Here is a 27,883-nt window from a genome sequence, read left to right as displayed (position 1 = left end):
AGGAAAGAGGCACGGGAGAAACGGTGAAATCAGCGCGGGGGGGGGGGGGGGGGGGGGGGGGCATTGCAGGTGGGGCAATAAGGCCACTGAGGCCACAGGACAGATCATTTTGTGAGGGCAGAAGGCCAAACTGTGCGAGACCCTGGCCACACGTTATGGCCTCCACGATTCAAGCCACGTGTTGTTTTGTTTTGCCGTATGGGGTGTGAATGCTCTTCCATGCTTTCACACTATAAAATGCGAATGTAGGCTTACAGTTTCATTACCCTGGGGTTGATTGACCCCCCCTAACTGGACACATGAACTGTGTCATGCATTTATAGTCGCTAGTAGCAGCCTGACTGTAAACGACATTCACACAACATGTCTTTGTATTCATATTATAAAGTTTATGTATTCATTATGGTATTAACGTCATCAGCCTGTTCACTAACACCATATACCTGTTCAGGTTATTGTGGAATATTAGTAATAATGATGCACATCTTTCTCTTGTTTCCTTTCATGTCATCCTGCTGCAGTTGTGACGGTGAGTTGATCACACACGCACACACACACACACACACACACACACACACACACACACACACACACACACACACACACACACACACACACACACACACACACACACACACGAGAACATAGAAAAACACTTCAGTGGTTTTCTTAAAAGTATCGTTTGGATAGAAGCTGAGCGCCAACGAGGCCACCGGAGGAATAGTCATACCCAGCGTTATATAGAGCGAGAGTTGCGTCACTAGCATAGACTCCCATTGTACGAATAGAATGCGGAAGTTCTCTTTGTCTCTATCTCAATGAGGAAGTTCCAACGTTTGGAAGTACAGGAGGCAACATCCTGCTTTGTGGTGAGATCAAAGCTTGACGCAACTCTCTCTCTATATATAACGCTGGTCATACCCAGACCTTAAAGGGTGTGGTTTTTATACAAACATTTAATTGGTTACATTTAGGCGATATGGGTGGGGGTCCGGGACCCTAGGGGGTCCTCAGAGTTACTACAGGGGGTCTGCCAAATCTTTATGTGATATGATTTTTCTTTTTACCATAACCACTCGAAACCTAGCATCCCTTTTCTGAAGAGAACTTTAGCCAAAAATAGCAGATCTACAAGCTCACAACGCCTCGCGCTGCGAGGCGTTGTGGGCTTGTAGATCTACTATTTTTGGCAAAGAGGTATAGGTGTAGAGGGAAAAAAAGAGCAGACCAAGTCAACAAAAAAAAAGTATAATTTACTTGAGCACCTGCCCCTCAAAATGTCTGTGCACGCCACTGGTCCCGCATCACACAGACCGTTGCACAGACAGGTTATCCATGTGTCTCTTTTATCCATCCTGCGAGACGTGTCGCGGTAAAATGTATTTCTTTCTTTATTGGTTGCGCACCACCAAGTAACGTATACAGGCGCTCCGCTGAGAACTAGACCAAACAAGGTGATGTGCACCCCTGATCATGTGCACCCCTCTCCTCTTCACTCCGTCCTGTCACTCTACACTGACATGTCTCATTGAAAGAAGGACTGTAAGGCCTGGACACTGGCGTAGCGGTCCAGGCACCTGGGCTCTAATGTGGCCCGACGGCGCGGCGGCGCGGGTTCGAGTCCCGACCCCGACGGCCTTTGCTGCACGTCACTCCCCATCTCTCTCCCCATGTACTGTCAGACCACTATCCTGTCAACAAAGGCATAAAAGACCCACAAATAAATGTCTTTAAAAAAAAGAAAAAATCACACCCAGTCTGTGTGGTGGCGGTGTGTGGTCATCACAACATGACTCACTTTAAAAAAAGGATAAATTACTTTTTTTAAAGTCCATACTGCTATTCATAGGACTGCACATGTGTCATGTGTTTCGCTAGCCAATCACAGTCCTGAATTTGCAAAGTCAGCCAAACACATTACAGTTAGTGGTGATGACACTAGCTGTAATGTGATTGGCTGATATGAAAAAAGTATCGATTTGCATTAAAAATGGAAGGGTTAGGGGGTACACACATTTTTTGGTCGGTGTCCAAAACTCACTTATAGGGGGCGGCTACACCGCCCCAAAAATCACACCCAGTGTGAAGTGAGCGGTGCTATTTATGAGCGAAGTCTTAAGTTAATTTCATCATGTGTCTCGCTAGCCAATCACAGCACGTCCTGCAAAGATAAGTATTCAGACCCTTGGCTGTGACACTTGTATATCTGCACCGCTCGCTGCTCAAAAACCGCGACGGAAGAAGAACTTTCGCTACGGATGAGAGTCCCAAACCCACTTATAGGAGCCGTTTCACCGCTCAAAAAGAACTGCTCATTTATACTGGACGCCCCACTCAAAAATGTCAGAATAAAAAATAACAGAATATGTTTCTGAAAATGTTCACCAGAATAGAGATGCCAGGTTGGAAAGTGGTTAAAAAGATGTGTGTGTGTGTGTGTGTGTGTGTGTGTGTGTGTGTGTGTGTGTGTGTGTGTGTGTGTGTGTGTGTGTGTGTGTGTGTGTGTGTGTGTGTGTGTGTGTGTGTGTGTGTGTGTGTGTGTGTGTGTGTGTGTGTGTGTGTGTGTGTGTGTGTGTGTGTGTGTGTGTGTGTGTGTGCAGGCCAGGGACATCAACATATATACAGTATAATATGTTTTTATGTCCAGCTCATGCACCCTGTGTTAAAGGAGCTTTCCTGTGTTTTACAGAACGAGTACATGAAAGACGACTTTATGATAAAGATCGAGACCTGGCATAAACCGGACATGGGAACATTAGAAAATGTAAGTCACAGTAAAGATGCTAAACCTTGTACCACATGCACTGCCACAGAGAGTGGGGAGCATGGATATCATTCATGCTCCCCTTAGTCTTAGTCTTCCTGTGGATAAAAACAATACATACATTTATAAAAACATACATTTGAAAACAAAACATAAAGAAAAACAGAAAAGAAAATACATTAAGCCGCTAAGACCTGGAACGCATCTGTGTCACTTTAGATTTCTTTGGCTATTCAAAAATAGCAGATCTACAAGCTCATAGCGCGGCACCGAGTGCCGCGCTATGAGCTTGTAGATCTGCTATTTTTTGGAAAAATATTTTTAAAAAAAGTTTAGGATTTAGAAAACATTTTTAAGAATCGCCCCAGGTCTCAATGGGTTAAGAGCCCTATTATCGATTATACCTGAACTTCTTTGCCATTTTTTTTACTATTTTTAAAAACATTGTCAAATAGTTCAACTAGCCGATCAACATCGACACGTTGTGAGCTTATAGATCGGCTATTTGAACTATTTGAAAATGTTTTTGAAAAGGTCTCCGCCAGGTCAGGTACGATATTGTGGCCTCCTGGTGGCGCTATAATAGGCCAATGTGAAAAGAGTGCCATTTATTCTTCAATCGGACACTGAGGCATTTTGTTCCAAAAATGTGTTTTGCTAAATTAGACCTGCTGTGAAAATGGGTGGCATTTCTTCCTTGGCCTAGTGGGAATGTGTTTGTGAAATTTCACGGAAATCGCAAGCTGCGTTCATGATTTGAGGCATTTTGTTCAAAACGGACCAATCTGGCACATTTTGGAAGCAAACCTTAGCCAATGAGGATGGAATATGGGAAATGGGACAGATCCGTGTTGATCACATGACTATAGAGATAATGTGTACCGATTTGCATGACGTTTGGATAAAATCTGTAGGAGTAATGTAAAAAAAAAAGGGTTTTGCACAAATCTGCCTCCTGGTGGCGCTATAACAGGCCCATGTGAAAGATTTGAGGCAGAGGTTCTGAATTGGCATCCAGGGAGTGTGTGTGCACAGTTTCGCAGCGACCGGGCCAACGGTGCCAGAGATTAGCTGCTAACACACAGACAGGACACACACACACACAGACACACACGGACACACACGGACGGACGGAGGGTAAAACATACTCTCTCGCCATGCCTTCGGCCTGGCGGAGACAAAAATGGCAAAGAAGTTTAGGGATAATGGGTAGGGCACCGTGCTCGGAGTACATTAAACTTTGTAGTCCATATACATAAATAATCCTATTGTTAAATAAGTTATTTCCTGACGGTCTCATCATTTCCATGCTTTGATGTGTAACAGGTGCACGATCTGGACGATCCTACGTGGAAGACGGTGGAGGTGGTTCCCATAGACATCACAAACAACGAGGAAGTGGCGGCTGCGGTGAGTCTTTAGGTGGAAACGCCTCCTTTTTTCTCACAGACTCACAGTAACAGTGTCTCCGGTCTGTGAGCCGTGCTACAGAGTGGAGTAGTCAGTCAGGGCTTTTGTCACAGTGCACAACCAAACAAAACCATCATTTAGGTCAGGGTTCCCTAATTACTTTTCCCCCAAGGGCCAAATTATGTCTTGGGTAAAATGTTTATTTTTTTATTTGTTTTTTTCCCTCTAATCGAGCTAATTTGACATTTTGTGTTATTGTGTGTGTTATTTTAGGCCTGGGATTCTTAAGTCCTGTGTTGAGGGTCACACAAGGGAAAAATGCACTCTGTCTGGAAACAAAATAACTTAACCCATTGAGACCTGAAGCCGATTCTACATGTCTCCTAAATCTCAACAGTTTTCTGAAAAACGTATGTTTCTATATCGGTGGTGCTCAATATTTTTCATGTCAAGGACCCCCAAAATGTATATGTATTTGGCCGCGGACCCCCATCAAAATATGTTGTTCCAGGGACCCCCCCAGAAGCAACGATTTGAGATAAAAATGTTCGCTTTAAAAAATATATATATTCAAAGATTTGCACACATTTTCACGATTTTTCAAAAATAGCTGATCTACAAGCTCGTAGCGCGGCACTCGGTGCCGCTCTACGAGCTTGTAGATCTGCTATTTTTGAATAGCCCAAAGTGTAAAATGATGCTTTTTTAGCTCAAATCTAAAAATGACACAGTTCCAGGTCTCAATGGGTTGAAACGTTTGGTTGTTACAGTCTGCTTGAACAGTAATACAGATTAACAGCAGCCAGTTGTACATGCTGAAAATCTAAATAAGTCCAGAATCAACAATTCACTTACAGATGTGTTTGTCAGTCTGCTTGAACAGTAATACAGATATTAGGAGTCGTCGCGGGGCCGGGCAGTTGCCTCTCGCAGGCCCGCCTATTGGGGAACCCTGATTTAGGTGGTTGTAAACATTACATTACATTACATTACAGTCATTTAGCAGACGCTTTTATCCAAAGCGACTTACAATAAGGTCATTCAACATAGGTAGGGAACGAAACTACTAATCACCAGAAGTCTGAAGTGCATTTCCTGTAAAAAACAAGCAACTAAGAGTAAACCTAGCGCTAAGGTAAAAGTGACATATATCAGCTACCTACTTTCTTAAACACATGAGACAAAATAGCTAAATCAAATGAGCACGAGCTAAAACAAATAAGTGTATTGACTAAACAAGATCCAATAAAACAATACAAAACTAAAACAAGAGTTCGTACAACTAGTTAACAACAAGTAGGCCAGGCAAAGAGGAAGGGTAGTGTTTCCTGAAGAGGTGGGTTTTCAGCCTGCGGCGAAAGATGGGCAGTGACTCTGCTGTCCTGACATCAGTGGGAAGTTCATTCCACCACTGTGGGGCCAGAACAGAAAAAAGTCATGACCGTGTCAATCGACCAGAAGGACCCCTGAGTGACGAGGCAATCAGTCGCCCCGAGGTGGCAGACCGAAGTGGTCGTTGTAAACTAGTGAGATCACTTGGTGTTGTTGTGTAGATGCCACTGTAAAGAAAATCATTCACGTGGATGCACCTGGGACGTATCATCAGTGTTGTAGCCTGGGGTCAACGGGTGTTTCGGGTCTCGTAACAACATACACCCTCGCCCAGGTGACCCAGCCGGGGGTTGATCCCCCCCCCCCGCAGTCAGTCCTCTTAGGGAGAGACAGGGGCCACTCAGTCCGCTTCTCTGGAACTACTCTGCCGGGGCTGGGGGAGGCTCTGTCACGTGGAGGGGCTAGGCTCTGTGGGAGGCCTCCTGGCCGTAGCCTGGTAAACCCTCCCTCCAGAAATCTCATTTGCATTTGATTTCTGGAGTGAGTCTGGTCTGATCCGCCTTTCTGCAATATTGGCTGTGTACGCCGAACTGACGAGCCTATCAGCGTCGTCGCTCATCGTTCTGTGATTGACAGCGACAGTTGGCCAATCAGGTGGCGAGTTCGAGTGAGCCCGAATGAAGCCGAGTGCAGCCTGAGTGCCTCCGACAAAAGACGAACGGCAGCCATTGTTGTTGTCCGAGTGCCATCACTTCTTAGTTTCGTTTTTAAAACGGTCTCAAACTTTTTTTTTGAGGCACGGAATTTACTACTAAGATATCGTTTGGATAGAATTTAGTTGTTTAACTTCATATATGTGGTCAATTAATCATGAAAGAGCCTATTTAAAAATATAAATTCAGAGAACCGGGAGGGGCGGGCTGTGACACGCATGTATCCCAATAAGGCAACCTATTTTGGGCATGGCCGTCCCAAAAGTCCCGCTGCGTCATATTAGTGACGGAGGTGGTAAAAATCCACTGCAATTGGCTGAAGGGGAAAAACGATCATTGGCTGAAGGGGTTGTCAGTCAACGGTATTACTCCCGCCCAACTCCAGCCCACAGCCAATATTGCAGAAAGGCGGATCAGGCCAGACTCACTCCAGGAATCAAATGGAAATGAGATTTCTGGAGGAAGGGTTTACCAGGCTATCCTGGCCGGGCTCCTCCTTTGTCTCACCGGGTCACAGGACCTATTAAATGGCCACGTCTCAGCACTGTCTCACTGAATTTGACTGACAATTATCGAATGCTAAAGTAAACATATATTAAAATATTAGACCATTTTTTAAACCTTTGTTTTGGACCGTTTCTCCTTTTGATGACTTGGTATTAGTGGTTAAACACACTATAATGTGTCCTGCAGCTGTTATGTCTGTTAGCAGTCAGACCATACCCGGTCGGCGCAGCGCAGCCGTGGGGGGATATGCGCACATGATCTGGCAACCCGGGAGGCAGTTCGTCCCATAGCTGGGCAGCCCCGTAACCATGGCGACAGTGTTTGACACAAAAACGCTAATAAGAAGCTGAGATTTGATGAAATTGAAAAACGGGCTTCACAGTTGTGTTCAGATGGTAATGGTCAATGGCTGTGTGCATAATCAGAGCAATTGGTCCAGCCACTGAGGAGAACCGGGTAGCTTCACCTACCACTACAGAGAGACAAACAGACAGAGGTTACTAGAATTATAGTAGGATTATAGTAGGATAGTACTGACAACCATTGGGTCCCAGTAGGGTGTGTGTCGCCACCCTCAGGATGAGGTCTGCTACTACATGTTGAAGATGCTCTATTCTTCAACGTGTGTGTGTGTGTGTGTGTGTGTGTGTGTGTGTGTGTGTGTGTGTGTGTGTGTGTGTGTGTGTGTGTGTGTGTGTGTGTGTGTGTGTGTGTGTGTGTGTGTGTGTGTGTGTGTGTGTGTGTGTGTGTACCATCATGGGGGGGAGGGGGGGGCGTTTCATGTACAGCTGGTCACCTTTAATCCTTAGTGTCTAAGCATTAGGTGTTGGAGGTTCAAGGATGACTAGAATTAAAGCTGCAATCCATAGTGTGTGAGTGTGTGTGTGTGTGTGTGTGTGTGTGTGTGTGTGCGTGCGTGTGTGTGTGTTGATATTTTAACCACCAATCTCTATGGTAGGTACTAGGTAGAGTATGTTGGTACAATATAACTAACACATCCGCTGTGGTAATAGTTGGTCTCCTTGTTCTTCCATTGGCCAGGTAGTTGTAGGACCACTACTGGTTGATATGAGTTATTGCATGAAGCTCAAAGCATAGTATACCCTCTGCCCCAAACAGGCTTTCCGTTTCAGATTTGGTAGTAGTAAATGGCAGTGGTCAAGTCAAGACTCTGGTTCAAAACTCCTGATAGGACATGAATCTTACGGATCGTGGCTTTAACTTGTGAAAAAAAAAAACAAGCCATCATTTGCTCACTCAACCGGAGACGTTAGACTTAATAGAGATTATTGCTGAAGGGCTTTGAAAGTCTGTACTCGCCGATACCAGCTTATAGTGGCCTTTTGCTTTAGAGTGTCCTCCGCCCTGAGACCGGGGAGGTCAGGGTTCAATCCCCCGGCCGTGGTCATCATACCAAAGACTATTAAAATCCTGTTTGACAGCCAGTATCAGGGCCGGTCACAAGGCCCTGTGGAGAGGGTGGATTTTGACAGCAAATTTTGATTTCGTTTTTTTTAGTCTTTTGAATAAAATTCCATTTAGTTTTAGTCATAATGTAGTCATTCTGAAATGTTTTAGTTTTTGTCTAGTTTTAGTCCACTAAATATCATAAGATTATGATCAAATGTTAAAATGTGTTTTGGCGGTGCCTTGATGGCGTCCTAATGGCTGATTTTACACTTGGTTGCATGCTGAAAATAGCCGATATGTGAGCTTGTAGATCTGCTATTTTCAGAGTGCAACCAAACATAAAACGACTTGTCTTTTAGTTCTACTGGATCTCTTCTCCACTAGATCCCTCACTAACATTTTAGTCTAGTTTTTATTTGTTGATGAAATTGTCAACATATTTAGTCTTAGTTTTAGTCATCATAGCTTAGTTTATATTTAGTTTTTGTCAGTGAATAAAGGTAGTCGACCAACATTTTTCATCGTAGTTTTAGTGGACTAAATCAACAACCCTGTACTATTGTCCAACATCAAGCTGCCTCCTGCTACAGTACAGACACAGGAGATAGACTCCTTGAAATGTGGTAGCCTGGTAAACCCTCCCTCCAGAAATCTCATTTCCATTTGATTCCTGGAGTGAGTCTGGCCTGATCCGCCTTTCTGCAATATTGGCTGTGGGCTGGAGTTGGGCGGGAGTAATACCGTTGACTGACAACCCCTTCAGCCAATGATCGTTTTTCCCCTTCAGCGAATGGCAGTGGAGTTTTACCACCTCCGTCACTAATATGACGCAACGGGACTTTTGAGATCGCCATGCCCAAAATAGGTTGCCTTATTGGGATACATGCGTGCCACAGCCCGCCCCTCCCGGTTCTCTGAATTTATATTTTTAAATAGGCTCTGTCATGATTAATTGACCACATATATGAAGTTAAACAACTAAATTCTATCCAAACGATATCTTAATAGTAAATTCCGTGCCTCAAAAAACAAGTTTGAGACCGTTTTAAAAACGAAAAAAAGACGTGAAGGCACTCGGACAACAACAAAGGCTGCCGTTCGTCTTTTGTCGGCGGCTCTCAGGCTGCACTCGGCTTCATTCGGGCTCACTCGAACTCGCCACCTGATTGGCCAACTGTCGCTGTCAATCACAGAACGATGTGCGACGCCGCTGATAGGCTCGTCAGTTTGGCGTACACAGCCAATATTGCAGAAAGGCGGATCAGACCAGACTCACTCCAGAAATCAAATGGAAATGAGATTTCTGGAGGGAGGGTTTACCAGGCTAGAAATGTGGGCCACGTGGCTCTGGAACTGCTGGGGTTCCCCCAAGGTCTACTTACATACTGACTGACTGACTGTTTTTTTATTCTCTTAATCACATGAAGCTCATTCTTACAGAACACCTATGAGGCCTGACTCTGAGCTAGTATAGAAAACACCACGGGGACAACGTTTTCAACAGTGATAGAGTATATCAGTGGTTCTCAAACTTTCTCATGTCAAGGACCACCCATAATGTATATGTATTTGGCCACGGACCCCCCCATCTCGAAATATTTAGTTCCAGGGACCCCCCCCCCATGAAGCACAAATCTTCATGATTTTTCCAAAAAATAGCAGATCTACAAGCTCATAGCGCGGCACTCGTGCCACACTATGAGCTTGTAGATCTGCTATCTTTGAATAGCCAACGTTTAAATCAGAGGTCTTCAACCTTTTCAGGCCAAGGACCCCCTAGCTGAGAGAGAGATGAAGCAGGGACCCCCTCTATATTGTATAAAATTGTGTTTCAGATTCAACTTTTTTTGTTTACTTAATTGGTCTGCTCTTTTTCCCCTCTACACCTACAGTATAACTCTTTGCCAAAAATAGCAGATCTACAAGCTCACAACGCCTCGCGCTGCGAGGCGTTGTGAGCTTGTAGATCGGCTATTTTTGGCTAAAGTTCTCCTCAGAATACGGATGCTAGGGTTGAAGTGGTTATTGCGAAAAAAGAAATATCACACAATAATTACGGCGGACCCCCCTGTAGTAACTCTGAGGACCCCCTAGGGGTCCCGGACCCCCTGTTGAAGACCCCTGGTTTAAATGGTTAAAGTGGTTAAAATCATTGCGATGCTATATTAACACCTTTTTGCTGGGGACCCCCTGGAAACCCCCCCCCCAAAAGACCCCACTTTGAGAACCACAATGGAGTAGAAGACGTTCTAGATGAGCGTGGGTATGAGATCTATAAAAAGGAGCAGTCAAGGACACCGGTCATTCATCCCCTCTGCTGGATGGATGAGGAACATTTGTTCTCAGGGCTACCTGCGGTGTTTCTCTGTCCAACCGGCTGCTCTCTTGTACAATAATGACTTAAGTGGATGAGCGTTCCAGGCCGAGGGTTAATCCCAGGGTCCATCTGCCCCAAGGTGTTTGGCACTCTTTGACCACAGAGGCAATGGATTAAAATAACACATTTAAGTAGAGAGACCCCCCCCACCCCCCACCAGGCCCAGTAGCAGACTGATACAGTAACTGTCACGATCTGTTGGTCTGGTCCTGGGGGGGGGGGGGGGGGGGGGGGGCAGGGGTCTTCAACGTGTTTCAGGCCAAGGACCCCCTATCTGAGAGATAGAGATGAAGCAGGGAAACCTGCTTCATCCTACTATAATTCTAGTAACCTCTGTAGTGGTGAGTACGGTGGTGAGTAGGTGAAGCTACCCGGTTCTCCTCAGTGGCTGGACCAATTGCTCTGATTTTGCACACAGCCATTGACCATTACCATCTGAACTTAACTGTGAAGCCCGTTTTCCAATTTCATCAAATCTCAGCTTCTTATTAGCGTTTTTGTGTAAAACAGTGTCGCCATGGTTACGGGGCTGCCCAGCTATGGGACGAACTGCCTCCCGGGTTGCCAGATCATGTGCGCTTATCCCCCCACGGCTGCGCTGCGCCGACCGGGTATGGTCTAGTCTCTATAATTTTCACGAAGCAGGGAAACCTGCTTCATCAAGGAAACCGGGGTTTTGGTCTGCCTTCAGCGTTTCACTTCCGGTGGTGCGACTATGTTTTCATTCCCACTAACAATATTTATACACAGAACACTAACACCACTTCTCCCAGAGAACATGGATGGTTTTGGTTATAAGCCCACTTGTTTCTATGATGAAAGAACAAGTTAAAATGTGAATATCTTTCCGTGGTTTTGTCTGCTCCGAGGACGCTATTGTTAAATGAGTTTCGGTTTGTTTCTAGTGGGGAAGGATCGGCGGACACGTAAATCCCGCCCACTACATTTGATTGGGTAAAGCGCCGCCTGCTTCCTGATCTGAAGGCACGCCCACTTGTAGGCCAGTGCGTACGCGATATGACGAAACTTCACGACAGATTCCAACGCAGAGCAGAATCTGTTCTTGAGAGATTACACCACATGCAGTCAGTGCACCACCTGATATAAACGTATGTTTATATGTCCTACATATAGACTCTGGTCCACACCAAGGAGCTCACCCAGTCATTATCATGACTTACTTTGTGTATCTACAGAGATCGGTTCATTGTGTGATCGTGTGTGTGTTTCATCCTTGCTTGCAGGACTACAAGGAAGGAGAGGATCCTACTCTGTTCCACTCCACTAAGACGGGCAGAGGACCTCTGGGCCCAGAATGGATGGTACTGTGTACTGTATGAGAGGAGATCAACTTAAACCAGTGGTTCTCCAAACTCACACAGCTCATTTACTTCCTGTTTATTTCCTGTATGAAAATGCCTATATCTCCGTTCCTCTCGCTTACAATAAAGCCACATTCAACTGGCCACAGCTCTGCAACAATGGATTAAAGGAGGAGTTCACCCAAAAAAAATGACTTATTTTCCGTCAATTACACACCCCATGAAGCCTTGATTTTAGGGGTGTGCCGATGTATCGCGATACGTTTTCTTGACAATATTGTTTTTTTACAATCATAATAATCAGCCATGCAAACAGTCCCGAGGTGAAAAGGGTGACAACATGTTGTTTTTTTCGGGTCAGGTGTCACACTATTGCCCTATTTGGATTGAAAACGGCTATTGTATCTGAAAAGCTACAAGTTTGCATGTCTGAATAATGCAAAAACAGAATTATTTGTTTGCACATTTGCTTTTTTTCTCCCCCATATATTGTCATAATAAAAAAAGTGCGTATCGTATCGAAGTTGTGAGCCCAATATCGTATCGTATCGTTTCGTGAAATTAGTGCATCGGCACACCCCTACTTGATTTCATGGATTTATTTTTGTTTTTGTGGCATTCCTAAGACAATAATTTGATGACCGTGTGTATTTCCGGTAGGAGACACAAATAATCTACTTTGCTATTAGCTTTAGTAATGCGACAAAAACAAAAAATAATCCATGGATTCAAGGCTTCATAGGGTGTGCAATTGATAGAAAATAAGTCACTTTTTTGGGTGAACTCCTCCTTTAAGTAACAGCCGTCTGCCAGCCTGCAGATGGATGGATCATGGATGCTAATAATATTGACAATTATCGTCACCAAATGCCTATAGTGTCAGTAGTCTGTACTGTCATATATGGAATTGCCACACAGAAAAAAAGATGCATGCGTACGCACTTTACACTGTCTGTGTAGTTATGTATTGGCCAGTGGTGAAACTAAGTACTCACATTTTTTTACTCAAGTAAAAGTTTCAATTCTGCAATATGGAAATACTCTGTTGAATGTAAAGGTCCGGAATTCAAAATGTACTTGAGTAAAAAGTACAAAAGCATTGGTATCGAAATGTACTTAAAGTATCAAAAATAAAAGTACTCATTATGCAGAATGTCCCATTTCACAAGTTTTCAAATGTATAAAAATCATTTGAAAATAGCAGATCTACAAGCTCACAATGCGGCGCATCGCGACGCATTGTGAGCTTGTAGATCTGCTATTTTCAAATGGCCGAAATGTATACAGGGCTGAAGTGGCTAATGTATGTTTTGTAATAATAATCAAAATCTACAAAGTAACTAGTAACTAAAGTTTTCAAATAAATGTAGTGGAGTAAAGGTACAATATTTGGATCCGAGATGTAGTGGAGTAGAAGTAAAAGTATTGGAAATAATTTGGAAATACTCAAGTAAAGTACAAATGCCTCAAAATTATAATTAGGTACAGTACTTAACACATGGGGTGCCAGCATTTTTTCATAACAACTTACGTTGGGTGCCAGCATTCTCCCCATTGACTGCGCTTTACTGTTTAAAGCTCTAGACTCCACGACGAGCAAATCCATGTAAAAAAAAAGCATCCATTCATTATATAGAGGTCTCGTACAATCGGGGGGGAAAAATTAAAAACATTCGGAAATCCGTTCCATAGTTGCAGTCAGTTGAAAATAGTCAAAAATAGTCAAAAATACATTGTAAAAAAAGAATCTTCGAAACATGATATCTCCTGTTGCTAAAGATTTTTTTTTTTTTTCTTTTTCAAAATACAGTATATATACGGTTTTGGCACCCAATGTGCAGGGACGTGCACAGATAGACTCTAGGTGGTGCTAGAGCACCTGCCCTTTGCCCTCTTGACCAGAAGTGCCCAAAAAAATAAAAATAAAAGTTTTTTTTTTTTTCAGTTTACAGCAGGGGTCTTCAACAGGGGGTCCGGGGCCCCTAGGGGGTCCTCAGAGTTACTACAGGGGGTCCGCCAAATCTTTTTGTGATATGATGTTTCTTTTTACCATAACCACTCGAAACCTAGCATCCCTTTTCTGAGGAGAACTTTAGCCAAAAATAGCAGATCTACAAGCCCACAACGCCTCGCGCTGCGAGCCGTTGTGGGCTTGTAGATCGGCTATTTTTGGCAAAGAGGTATAGGTGTAGAGGGAAAAAAAGAGCAGACCAAGTAAACAAAAAAAAGTGTAATTTACTTGAGCACCTGCCCCTCAAAATGTCTGTGCACGCCACTGCCAATGAGTTAAATGTACTTAGTTACTTTCCACCACTGATATTTGGCCGTGTGTCATTGAGCAAATGGTTCTCTCTGTTGTACCAAAGATAATGTTGTTTTATCACCTCCTCCTACAGAACGAGCTGAAGTCAGACTGTCCATATATGTGTGCATACAAACTGGTCACCGTCAAGTTCAAGTGGTGGGGTCTTCAAAGCAAAATAGAAAATTTCATCCACAAGGTAAAACACCTATTAACACACTGTACATCTTATTAACATACTGTACATCTTATTAACACACTGTACATCTTATTAACACACTGTACATCTTATTAACATACTGTACATCTTATTAACACACTGTACATCTTATTAACATACTGTACATCTTATTAACATACTGTACATCTTATTAACATACTGTACATCTTATTAACATACTGTACATCTTATTAACATACTGTACATCTTATTAACACACTGTACATCTTATTAACATACTGTACATCTTATTAACATACTGTACATCTTATTAACACACTGTACATCTTATTAACATACTGTACATCTTATTAACATACTGTACATCTTATTAACATACTGTACATCTTATTAACACACTGTACATCTTATTAACATACTGTACATCTTATTAACATACTGTACATCTTATTAACACACTGTACATCTTATTAACATACTGTACATCTTATTAACATACTGTACATCTTATTAACATACTGTACATCTTATTAACATACTGTACATCTTATTAACATACTGTACATCTTATTAACATACTGTACATCTTATTAACATACTGTACATCTTATTAACACACTGTACATCTTATTAACACACTGTACATCTTATTAACATACTGTACATCTTATTAACATACTGTACATCTTATTAACATACTGTACATCTTATTAACACACTGTACATCTTATTAACATACTGTACATCTTATTAACATACTGTACAGCTTATTAACATACTGTACATCTTATTAACATACTGTACAGCTTATTAACATACTGTACATCTTATTAACACACTGTACAGCTTATTAACATACTGTACATCTTATTAACACACTGTACATCTTATTAACATACTGTACATCTTATTAACACACTGTACATCTTATTAACATACTGTACATCTTATTAACATACTGTACATCTTATTAACATACTGTACAGCTTATTAACATACTGTACATCTTATTAACATACTGTACATCTTATTAACACACTGTACATCTTATTAACACACTGTACATCTTATTAACATACTGTACATCTTATTAACATACTGTACATCTTATTAACATACTGTACATCTTATTAACACACTGTACATCTTATTAACACACTGTACATCTTATTAACATACTGTACATCTTATTAACATACTGTACATCTTATTAACATACTGTACATCTTATTAACATACTGTACATCTTATTAACATACTGTACATCTTATTAACATACTGTACATCTTATTAACACACTGTACATCTTATTAACACACTGTACATCTTATTAACATACTGTACATCTTATTAACACACTGTACATCTTATTAACATACTGTACATCTTATTAACACACTGTACATCTTATTAACACACTGTACATCTTATTAACATACTGTACATCTTATTAACACACTGTACATCTTATTAACATACTGTACATCTTATTAACATACTGTACATCTTATTAACACACTGTACATCTTATTAACATACTGTACATCTTATTAACACACTGTACAGCTTATTAACACACTGTACATCTTATTAACACACTGTACATCTTATTAACATACTGTACATCTTATTAACATACTGTACATCTTATTAACACACTGTACATCTTATTAACATACTGTACATCTTATTAACACACTGTACAGCTTATTAACACACTGTACATCTTATTAACACACTGTACATCTTATTAACACACTGTACAGCTTATTAACATACTGTACATCTTATTAACATACTGTACATCTTATTAACACACTGTACATCTTATTAACATACTGTACATCTTATTAACACACTGTACATCTTATTAACATACTGTACATCTTATTAACACACTGTACATCTTATTAACACACTGTACATCTTATTAACATACTGTACAGCTTATTAACATACTGTACATCTTATTAACACACTGTACATCTTATTAACACACTGTACATCTTATTAACATACTGTACATCTTATTAACATACTGTACATCTTATTAACATACTGTACATCTTATTAACATACTGTACATCTTATTAACATACTGTACATCTTATTAACACACTGTACATCTTATTAACATACTGTACATCTTATTAACATACTGTACATCTTATTAACATACTGTACATCTTATTAACATACTGTACATCTTATTAACATACTGTACATCTTATTAACATACTGTACATCTTATTAACACACTGTACATCTTATTAACATACTGTACATCTTATTAACATACTGTACATCTTATTAACATACTGTACATCTTATTAACATACTGTACATCTTATTAACATACTGTACATCTTATTAACACACTGTACATCTTATTAACATACTGTACATCTTATTAACACACTGTACATCTTATTAACATACTGTACATCTTATTAACACACTGTACATCTTATTAACATACTGTACATCTTATTAACATACTGTACATCTTATTAACACACTGTACATCTTATTAACATACTGTACATCTTATTAACATACTGTACATCTTATTAACATACTGTACATCTTATTAACACACTGTACATCTTATTAACATACTGTACATCTTATTAACACACTGTACATCTTATTAACATACTGTACATCTTATTAACACACTGTACATCTTATTAACATACTGTACATCTTATTAACATACTGTACATCTTATTAACACACTGTACATCTTATTAACACACTGTACATCTTATTAACACACTGTACATCTTATTAACATACTGTACATCTTATTAACATACTGTACATCTTATTAACACACTGTACATCTTATTAACACACTGTACATCTTATTAACACACTGTACATCTTATTAACACACTGTACATCTTATTAACATACTGTACATCTTATTAACATACTGTACATCTTATTAACACACTCTACATCTTATTAACACACTGTACATCTTATTAACACACTGTACATCTTATTAACATACTGTACATCTTATTAACATACTGTACATCTTATTAACATACTGTACATCTTATTAACACACTGTACATCTTATTAACACACTGTACATCTTATTAACACACTGTACATCTTATTAACATACTGTACATCTTATTAACATACTGTACATCTTATTAACACACTGTACATCTTATTAACATACTGTACATCTTATTAACATACTGTACATCTTATTAACATACTGTACATCTTATTAACACACTGTACATCTTATTAACATACTGTACATCTTATTAACACACTGTACATCTTATTAACATACTGTACATCTTATTAACATACTGTACATCTTATTAACACACTGTACATCTTATTAACATACTGTACATCTTATTAACATACTGTACATCTTATTAACACACTGTACATCTTATTAACATACTGTACATCTTATTAACATACTGTACATCTTATTAACACACTGTACATCTTATTAACATACTGTACATCTTATTAACATACTGTACATCTTATTAACATACTGTACATCTTATTAACACACTGTACATCTTATTAACATACTGTACATCTTATTAACACACTGTACATCTTATTAACATACTGTACATCTTATTAACATACTGTACATCTTATTAACATACTGTACATCTTATTAACATACTGTACATCTTATTAACACACTGTACATCTTATTAACATACTGTACATCTTATTAACATACTGTACATCTTATTAACACACTGTACATCTTATTAACACACTGTACATCTTATTAACATACTGTACATCTTATTAACACACTGTACATCTTATTAACATACTGTACATCTTATTAACACACTGTACATCTTATTAACACACTGTACATCTTATTAACATACTGTACATCTTATTAACACACTGTACATCTTATTAACATACTGTACATCTTATTAACACACTGTACATCTTATTAACATACTGTACATCTTATTAACACACTGTACATCTTATTAACATACTGTACATCTTATTAACACACTGTACATCTTATTAACATACTGTACATCTTATTAACACACTGTACATCTTATTAACATACTGTACATCTTATTAACATACTGTACATCTTATTAACATACTGTACATCTTATTAACACACTGTACATCTTATTAACACACTGTACATCTTATTAACACACTGTACATCTTATTAACACACTGTACATCTTATTAACACACTGTACATCTTATTAACATACTGTACATCTTATTAACATACTGTACATCTTATTAACATACTGTACAGCTTATTAACATACTGTACAGCTTATTAACACACTGTACATCTTATTAACACACTGTACATCTTATTAACATACTGTACATCTTATTAACATACTGTACATCTTATTAACATACTGTACAGCTTATTAACACACTGTACATCTTATTAACATACTGTACATCTTATTAACATACTGTACATCTTATTAACACACTGTACATCTTATTAACACACTGTACATCTTATTAACATACTGTACATCTTATTAACATACTGTACATCTTATTAACATACTGTACATCTTATTAACACACTGTACATCTTATTAACATACTGTACATCTTATTAACATACTGTACATCTTATTAACACACTGTACATCTTATTAACATACTGTACATCTTATTAACACACTGTACATCTTATTAACACACTGTACATCTTATTAACACACTGTACATCTTATTAACACACTGTACATCTTATTAACATACTGTACATCTTATTAACATACTGTACATCTTATTAACATACTGTACAGCTTATTAACATACTGTACAGCTTATTAACACACTGTACATCTTATTAACACACTGTACATCTTATTAACATACTGTACATCTTATTAACATACTGTACATCTTATTAACATACTGTACATCTTATTAACATACTGTACAGCTTATTAACACACTGTACATCTTATTAACATACTGTACATCTTATTAACATACTGTACATCTTATTAACACACTGTACATCTTATTAACACACTGTACATCTTATTAACATACTGTACATCTTATTAACACACTGTACATCTTATTAACATACTGTACATCTTATTAACATACTGTACATCTTATTAACACACTGTACATCTTATTAACATACTGTACATCTTATTAACATACTGTACATCTTATTAACATACTGTACATCTTATTAACATACTGTACATCTTATTAACATACTGTACATCTTATTAACACACTGTACATCTTATTAACATACTGTACATCTTATTAACATACTGTACATCTTGGTCATATTGGTGTGTTTCTTTGTTTTGCTGGAGTTGTATCATAATTAGGGGTGTAACGATACGTGTTAACAACGATTCGATACGTATCACGCTACATGGTTGTTGATACGATGCACGAACGATACAGGTTCATTTAGAAGAACAGTGGTTTTCAACCAGTGGTCCTTGAGGGAGCACCAGGGGGTCCCCCAGCAAAATTAGTCAACATAGCGTCAAAAATCGTTTTAAACCACTTAGCATTGGCTATTCAAAAATAGCAGATCTACAAGCTCATAGCGCGGCACCGAGTGCCGCGCTATGAGCTTGTAGATCTGCTGTTTTTGAAAAACCTTGAAAAAGTGTGCATTATCTTTGAATATATATATTTTTTTAAGCGAAAATTAACTGATATCTTTGCTTCTTGGGGGGGTCCCTGGCACAAAACATTTTCAAATGGGGGTCCGCGGCCAAATGTGTATCAATTTAGGGGTCCTTGGCATGAAAAAGGTTGAAAACCACTGATTTAGAACGATACGATTCCATTCAGTGATTTAAAATCGATATAGTAACTATTTATTTACCCAAAACTTCTGTGTGAAAAATAAATACCTGGATACTGGATATAAACCCCTCTTTCTCTTTTTTTCTTCTTATAAATTGCTAAATACAACGTACAAGTACTTAGTATTGATATAAATGTATTATTTGCATTGCAAAACGATTCGATACAAAGTCAAACGATAAAATTTTTCGATGCAGTTACTATATCGTTACACCTCTAATCACAATGTGTGTGTGTGTGTGTGTGTGTGTGTGTGTGTGTGTGTGTGTGTGTGTGTGTGTGTGTGTGTGTGTGTGTGTGTGTGTGTGTGTGTGTGTGTGTGTGTGTGTGCGTGCGTGCGTGTGTATATATATATATATATATATATACTGCTCAAATAAATAAAGGGAACACTTTGATCCCTTAATTGTTTTGAGTTTTTTCATAAACTGTGTACATACTGCTAACGAAAAAACTCAAAAGAATTAAGGGATCAAAGGTGTTCCCTTTATTTTTTTGAGCAGTGTATATATCTATATATATTTCTATATATCTCTATCTCTATCTCTATCTCTATATATCTCTATCTCTATATATATAAAAATAATATTCAGGAACAATTTAGTGTTGTTTAAACGATGCTTTGATGTTTAACATCTCCCACAAGAGGGAGACATTGTGTGGGGAATTTCATTATGACTGAAAATGTTCTTTTTTTCTTCTAAATAGCCATAATCCATCATTTCAACTAAACTATGTTTGTATGGGATGTGAGGGCTGATAGAGGGGACGATTCAAGGATTCTAAAGCTCCTACAGAAACACATTTTAACATTTTTTTGGCTATAAAGATCGTGGAAAATGTGTGCAAATCTTTGAATATATATATATATATATATATATATATGTTAAAGTGAACATTTTTAACCCCGATCTGTGCTTCTGGGGGTCCCTGGAACAACATATTTTGAGATAGGGGTCCGCGGCCAAATACATATCACTTTGGGGGTCCTTGCCATGTAAAAGTTGGAGCACCACTGATATAACAACATACTGTTAGGATTTAGACAACATTTCTAGATATGTATTTGGCTGTGGACCAAAAGATTTGACAAAGATTTGAGTTACAAATGTTCGCTTTTATTAGATTAGATTTGTACTAATTTTCTGAAGATTTTTCAAAAATAGCAGATCTACAAGCTCATAGCTGGATTGTAAAGCTCCTAACAGAAAGTCCTCTGTTTTCTTTTTTTTCTCCACAGCAAGAGAAGCGTATTTTCACAAACTTCCACCGCCAGCTGTTCTGCTGGATCGACCACTGGGTGGGCCTGACCATGGAGGACATCAGACGGATGGAGGAGGAGACTCAAAAAGAGCTGGAAGAGGTAAAAAAAAAAAGAACGACCGCTTATGCTTTGTCGTGCGATGTGGCGTCAACTCTCCTAAAACAGAAAATGTAGAACTGCTCATTTCAGAAAACAACGCAATGAGATATACTTTAACGTTTGTGAACGGTGCCGACCGCTCCAAGAACTGACCTAGTGTGTTTGTCTGTAGGTACTGTACGTATGTCTGAGCACGGCATCAACAGCTGCGGCTGATTGCAAACCAGTTACACTAATTCAACACAAGCTAAAATGACCGATCTACAATTTGAGTAAAAGTGCTTTAGGTACTTAAAAGTAACTAAAGTCACTAAAAAGTAACTAGTGGGTAAAAAGCAATCAAAGTGAGTAAAAATACTTTACAGCTGTCAAAGTGAGTGAAAATACTTTACAGATGTTAACTTTCTCAGTGCCAATGAAATAAAACAATATGTTCATACTGTGCCAGCAATGTTTTTAAATGAAAAAAAAAAGTGCTCAGGAGCCGATAAACAGCCTTTTTCAGTAATAAGTTAAACAAGAAGTGAATGGAGCAGCAAATCTTCAAATGATGATATCTTGGGTTCTGAACATTCTTTAAGAAAAAATATATATATATATTTATTTATTTTTAAACTCGGTATAACTCGTTCTTGGCACTCAGAGAGTTAAAGTGAGTATAAATAAAATAAAAATTAGCCACCTTGAAATGAATGTACAGGAATTAACATTGTTCCTCTAGTTCATATATAACTTGATGAAATTAACTCATCAAAGGCACGGCTCATTTCACACTGGGTGTGGTTTTTAATGGTTGTTGTTTTTAGCCTCAGGTAAAAAATAAAATTCTACATACAGACTAAGACACACATACATTAGTGGAAGGTATCCAACAGTATGGATTTTAATATTACATCTCCAATGGTTTGGCAGCGAAAATAGCAGATCTACAAGCTCTCAATGCATCTGCAACGCATTGAGAGCCTGTAGATCGGCTATTTTGTATCTTGCTGGCAGTGTATAGATTAGAACAACATGACTAAAAGGTCATAATTGTACATATTGTGTTAATGGTTTAGGAATCAGTGGCTCCTTTCTCACTGTTTCACTGATTCACACATATTTAACTTTAAACCATTACGACGTATCATAATACAACGTATCTGTGTCGTTTTAAGGTTTATCTGGCTATTCAAAAATAGCAGATATACAAGCTCATAGTGCGGCACAGAGTGCCGCACTATGAGCTTGTATATCTGCTATAAATAAAGCAAACATTTTGAACTCCAATCTGTGCTTCTGGGGGTCCCTGTAACAACATATTTTCAGACGGGGGTCCCTGGAACAACATATTTTCAGACGGGGGTCCACGGCCAAATACATATCATTTTGGGGGGTCCTTGACATGGAAACATTGGAGCACCACTGATACAGAAACATACTGTTAGGATCTAGAGAACAAATGTAGATATGTCTTTGGACCCCCATCTCAAAATGTGTTTGTTCCAGGGACCCCCCCATGAAGCAAAGATTTGAGTTACAAATGTTCGCTTTAAAACATGGATCCCCGTCTAAATGGATCAATCATGGCGGCATTGACTGGACTCATGGATTAAAGTTCTCAGTCGCCAAGACTGATCTCAGTCATTTGGATTCCATGGAAGCCAGCACGTCTTCTATGGAAGCATGTTGCGCAGCAAAAATAGCCGATCTACAAGCTCTCAATGCGTCGCAGACGCATTGAGAGCTTGTAGAATAGGCTATTTTCGGTTATTTTCAGATCAGAGCATTTGAAGTGGTCAAACTAGCAATATGTTCAGAAGCATCTTCCATCATATCCTAATCGTCTCGGATATTTCATATAAAAGCAAAAGGTTAAAGCCTGAATCTGTGATTTCTTCACATGGTTGGCAGTATGTAGAACAGCAGGTAACAATATTACTAAAGCGTCCTAATTGTACATATTGTATTCTTTGTTTAGGAATCGGCGCTAGTGTGTGTCCTTTCACACGCTTTCACAAATCGCACATTAGGACATTTTCAGTGGTGAGATTTAAACTAGCTTTAATCCATGTGAGGACTGCAGGAGGAGGAGGAGGAGGGAGGAGGAGGACGTGATCACCTCCTTCCTCTGGCTCACATCATCATTTAACCCCCTTTTTTTTTCACTCCTGTGGATGTGGACATCAGATGCGTCAGAAGGGAGATGTGCGAGGCACCTCTGCAATGGAAGAGTAGATCCCGTCCCTGTAGGTCAAAGGCTAGAGACAGGCTGAGTAAGTGTGACCGCTGGAGAGGAGAGGACGTTGTCTTTTATGTCATTGTCTCTCTCTCTCTCTCTCTCCGTCCACCGTCTTCATGTCCTCTCTCTCTCTCTGCCTCGCCGACCGTCACGTTATCATCGCCTCACGTTCATTTCGTTCATTTTGTTCTTGTCTTGCCGCCGACCACCGTCCTCCAACTAACCAGTTTCATGCATGATTTCAGTGGTGGTAGAAGTACTCGGATATTTTTGGGGCGGTGTAACCGCCCCTATAAGTGAGGTTGGGACATCGACATTTGCTGCACCGCGATTGGCCACCCATTGTACACCCCCTAATCCTGCACCGTGATTGGCCACCCATTGTGCACGCCCCTAATCCCTACTACACATTCAATGCAAATCTATACTTTTCTTCAAGTGAGCTTCCTTCCATCACTGTGATGACCACTACTAGCTGTAATGTGATTGGCTGACTCGATTGGTTGACTCTATTCAGCACTGTGATTGGCTAGCGAGACACATGTGCATAGTCCTATTAAATAGGACTATGCACTTAAAAAAAAACACATTTATGGATTTTTTTTAAGTGAGTCATGGGTGACCGCACACCACCCACTTCACACTGGGTGTGATTTTTACTTAAGCAATGCCACAACATAAACACACTCTGTCACGAGGTAAAAGGCCCTGTGTTCAGAATGTTACTCGAGTAAGAGTACAACAGTGTTGGCATCAAAATGTACTTAAAAGTACCAAAAGTAAAAGTACTGAACTGTTTGAAAATAGCAGATCTACAAGCTCACAACGCGTCGCATCGCGACGCGTTGTGAGCTTGTAGATCGGCTATTTTCAAATAGCCTAGGTATAAAACAGAGCTAAAGGGGTTAATGTGTGTTTTTTGATATCGTTGCTGTCCGGCAGAAACCGGCTAACTCCATTTTGACCCTTTTGCATTTTTTTCTCCATAAATCAGTGCCATTGAACACCCTTTACATCTGTGTGTTGGTAAAACAAATATATTGAGCCAATGAAAAGTATTAAAAAGCACTTCTGACAAAAGCAGCTAACTTCATTGGATCCTGAAGTGTTCTGATAAACCGGAGTTAGCTGGTTTTGCTGACTCCAGGCTCCACCCCCTTTTGACCTCCAACCTCATGGTGACCTCGGAGATCCATTCAGCTGTTCTTATCAATGATGAACAAAACCCTCCTAACTGAACAATGAACATTTTGGAGGTTAGCTGGTTCCTGCCGGACAGCAGAGATATAATAATCATGTATATCTGCAAAGTAACTAGTAACTAAAGTTTTCAAATAATTGTAGTGGAGTAAAAGTACAATGTTTGCCTCTGAGGTGTAGTGGAGTAGAAGTGAAAGTACTGAAAACTGGAAATACCCCATTAAAGTAAAAAAAAAAACAGTACTTGAGTAAATGTCCTTAGTCACTTTACACCACTGCATGATTTCATCATGTTAAGTGCATGTTCAATAACTGTTGTGGCTTTTTTTTGTTGTTGACCTCATATACACACATCTCACTTCATGGTTTCAATTCTTCATTTGTTTTGTTGGTTCTCTTTCCATTGTATGTGTGTGTGTGTTCTCTGTGTTGGACGTTCTCTGCGTGATTACCTTTTGTTTTGACATTATGACTGCATGTTCATCTGTTCTGTAATCTAATCAGGGCAAATACAATCCAATAAGCCTCCACTCATATCCCCTTGTCATCAAACAGTTTGTAATGTTCGTCACCTTGCCAAACTAATGGCCTAAGTCATTTTTTGAGGAAAATGATATTTTTGCCTAAGTCAGCTCCTCATGACACTGAACACCTCTGGTAAAATGGCCTATCTCCTAATAGAAAAGGATCATGCTGTTCACTCCCCTTTTAGTAGAATGGCCTAACTCCCTAGTGTGACTGAGGCCAAAATGGGCCTTTTTTTTGGCCTAAGTCACATGGTTTTGTGACTTAGGCCAAATTATTTACTGATTTAGGCCTTTTTTCCCTTCTTTTTGGACTCAAAGTCAGATTTAATCCTATTTAAACCTATTTAAAATCTCTTATGTTACATAACTGACAGACAGTGTTATTTCTATTTAAATAGTCATAATTTGTTATAAACATTTTGGGTGAAATGATTAAGCAATATCATACAGTTTTGTTGTGGATCAGTTTTTTATTTTTCCTGAAAAACTTTCAGGAAAAATAACCTGAAAACCTTTAGTTTAGCAAGGCGACGATATGACAATACGTAGGTTTTCCCCAAAGCAACACAATATATATATTTTGATTTGCCAACATAATCAATATTAATGATCTGAAGATTGATTACGATTGAGATTGATCTTAGTGGATTGTTTTGTGAAGACTTAAGAATTCATTTTCTACCTCTGTCTCTTTTATTCACTTTAACTTCTTGAAACCCTCGCCTTGTGTTTTCAGTGTGACGCATGCTGGTGACCAGTGCTGATTTTGACAGCAAATTTAGTTTTAGTCATAGTCCTTTGAATCAAATTCCATTTGGTTTTAGTCATCTGAAATGTTTTAGTTTTTGCCTAGTTTTAGTCGACTAATTATAGTCGACTAAAACTACAGTTAATTTAGTCGACTAAAATGTATTTTTGGCGGTGCCTTGATGGCGTCGTAATGGCTGATTTTACACTTGGTTGCATGCTGAAAATAGCCGATCTACAAGCTCACAACGCGTCGCAGCACGACGCGTTGTGAGCTTGTAGATCTGCTATTTTCTTGTAGATCTGCTATTTTTTTTTTTTGTAGTGCTAGTGATCTGCTAGTTCCATATTGTTGTTATTACCTCACAGAACCTCATTTCGGCAAGAAGTACGCTGCATCCTTCACTGCTGCCTTTTTCCTTCTCATTTAATGTTTGACAGAAGTGATGATAGATGCTTACACCTATCTAACCCGTATAAAAACAAGCTACTGTAACTGTATTTTTCACGGCTTAGCAACGTGAAATAAAATGCAACGTGTTTCACTCATTTAAACAAGTCACACACTAAGTCTATCACATCAACCACTTAAACCCTCTATAGTCTTACTGAAACTGACTTTAATTACAAATGTAAAGCTCCAAGCTCAAAACGCGACGCGTTTTGAGCTTGTAGATCGGCTATTTTTTGCCGAATGTTCCCCCCCAGAATAGGCATGCTTCAAGTGTTTAAGCATTATTCTTTTGTCGGGAACACTTCACTTAAAGTTCGGGTTTATAATCATGGATGACAACTTGTAACAAGGTTTATGAGGTATCATAATTTGCTGGTTATTATGCATTATAAGCTCAATGGAACAGCACGTTAGATCTACCACATGCACGATTATAAGCATCTATAACAAGTGCTATAATGCATCATAAATGTGGGTTTTAACGCATCATAGACCCGACCTAAACGTAAAGTCTTACACTCGTGTCCGTTCTCACTGTCTCTGCATCCTGTTCCTTGCCCCTCCTCTTCCTGTGTCTCGTCTCTCTCCAGCTGCGTATCAGAGGTCCGGTTCGTGGCATGAGTGCTGCTCATGAGCAATGAGGTCATGATGATGTCATCGCCCTGTGACATCATCCACCATGATGAGGAAGTAGGCCCCTGCCTGTGATGACATCATCGCTGTTCTGTTCCTGTCTCACACGATATTTACTGGAGATGTTGGACCCGATTGGTTAACAGTACTGTACAGACCATTACCCAATCACAAGCCTCCTTTTCACAACAACACGTTTTGCATATATATATATATATATATATATATATATATATATATATATATATATATATATATATATATATATATATATATATATATATATATATATGAAATGGGGGGGAACTCTTTGCACAGAACGTAAATTGCCTGTAACGTTTAGTTTATTATCAAAACAGGCTTTGTTTTCATTCAGATGTGTATCACTGCTACTCTGAGAAGTCGAGCCTTTTGCATTAGAATGTTTTTTTTTTGTGGTTTAGTTTTTTTTTTTTAGTTCTTTTTAGATGAAACGGTTTTCCTCAACGAAAAAAAAAAGAAAAAAACTGAAATCACTAAAGCAGGTATTATTGGACCATTAATGTCCTC

The 27,883-nt window shown here is 39.2% G+C and overlaps 1 protein-coding gene across 1 annotated transcript in view; it reads left to right on the top strand.

Moving 5' to 3' along the window:
* Window positions 1-27,534, top strand: part of LOC311037129 (phosphatidylinositol transfer protein beta isoform-like) — a 41,078-nt gene extending 13,544 nt beyond the window's left edge. The window contains exons 5-12 of the mRNA XM_084046219.1: window positions 522-529; window positions 2,690-2,764; window positions 4,091-4,174; window positions 11,758-11,835; window positions 14,232-14,336; window positions 21,430-21,552; window positions 23,722-23,807; window positions 27,292-27,534. Of these exons, the coding sequence (XP_083902345.1) occupies window positions 522-529; window positions 2,690-2,764; window positions 4,091-4,174; window positions 11,758-11,835; window positions 14,232-14,336; window positions 21,430-21,552; window positions 23,722-23,769 (521 nt within the window). The 3' untranslated portion in view covers window positions 23,770-23,807; window positions 27,292-27,534. The remainder of the gene's footprint in view (window positions 1-521; window positions 530-2,689; window positions 2,765-4,090; window positions 4,175-11,757; window positions 11,836-14,231; window positions 14,337-21,429; window positions 21,553-23,721; window positions 23,808-27,291) is intronic.
* The last annotated feature ends 349 nt before the right edge of the window (window positions 27,535-27,883 follow it).

This window comes from Gymnoscopelus microlampas, assembly GCF_963454915.1.
Source record: "Gymnoscopelus microlampas genome assembly, chromosome: 21".
Lineage (NCBI taxonomy): Eukaryota > Metazoa > Chordata > Actinopteri > Myctophiformes > Myctophidae > Gymnoscopelus > Gymnoscopelus microlampas.
The sequence above is the reverse complement of the archived record's forward strand: the minus strand, read 5'-3'. Positions and strand labels throughout refer to the sequence as shown.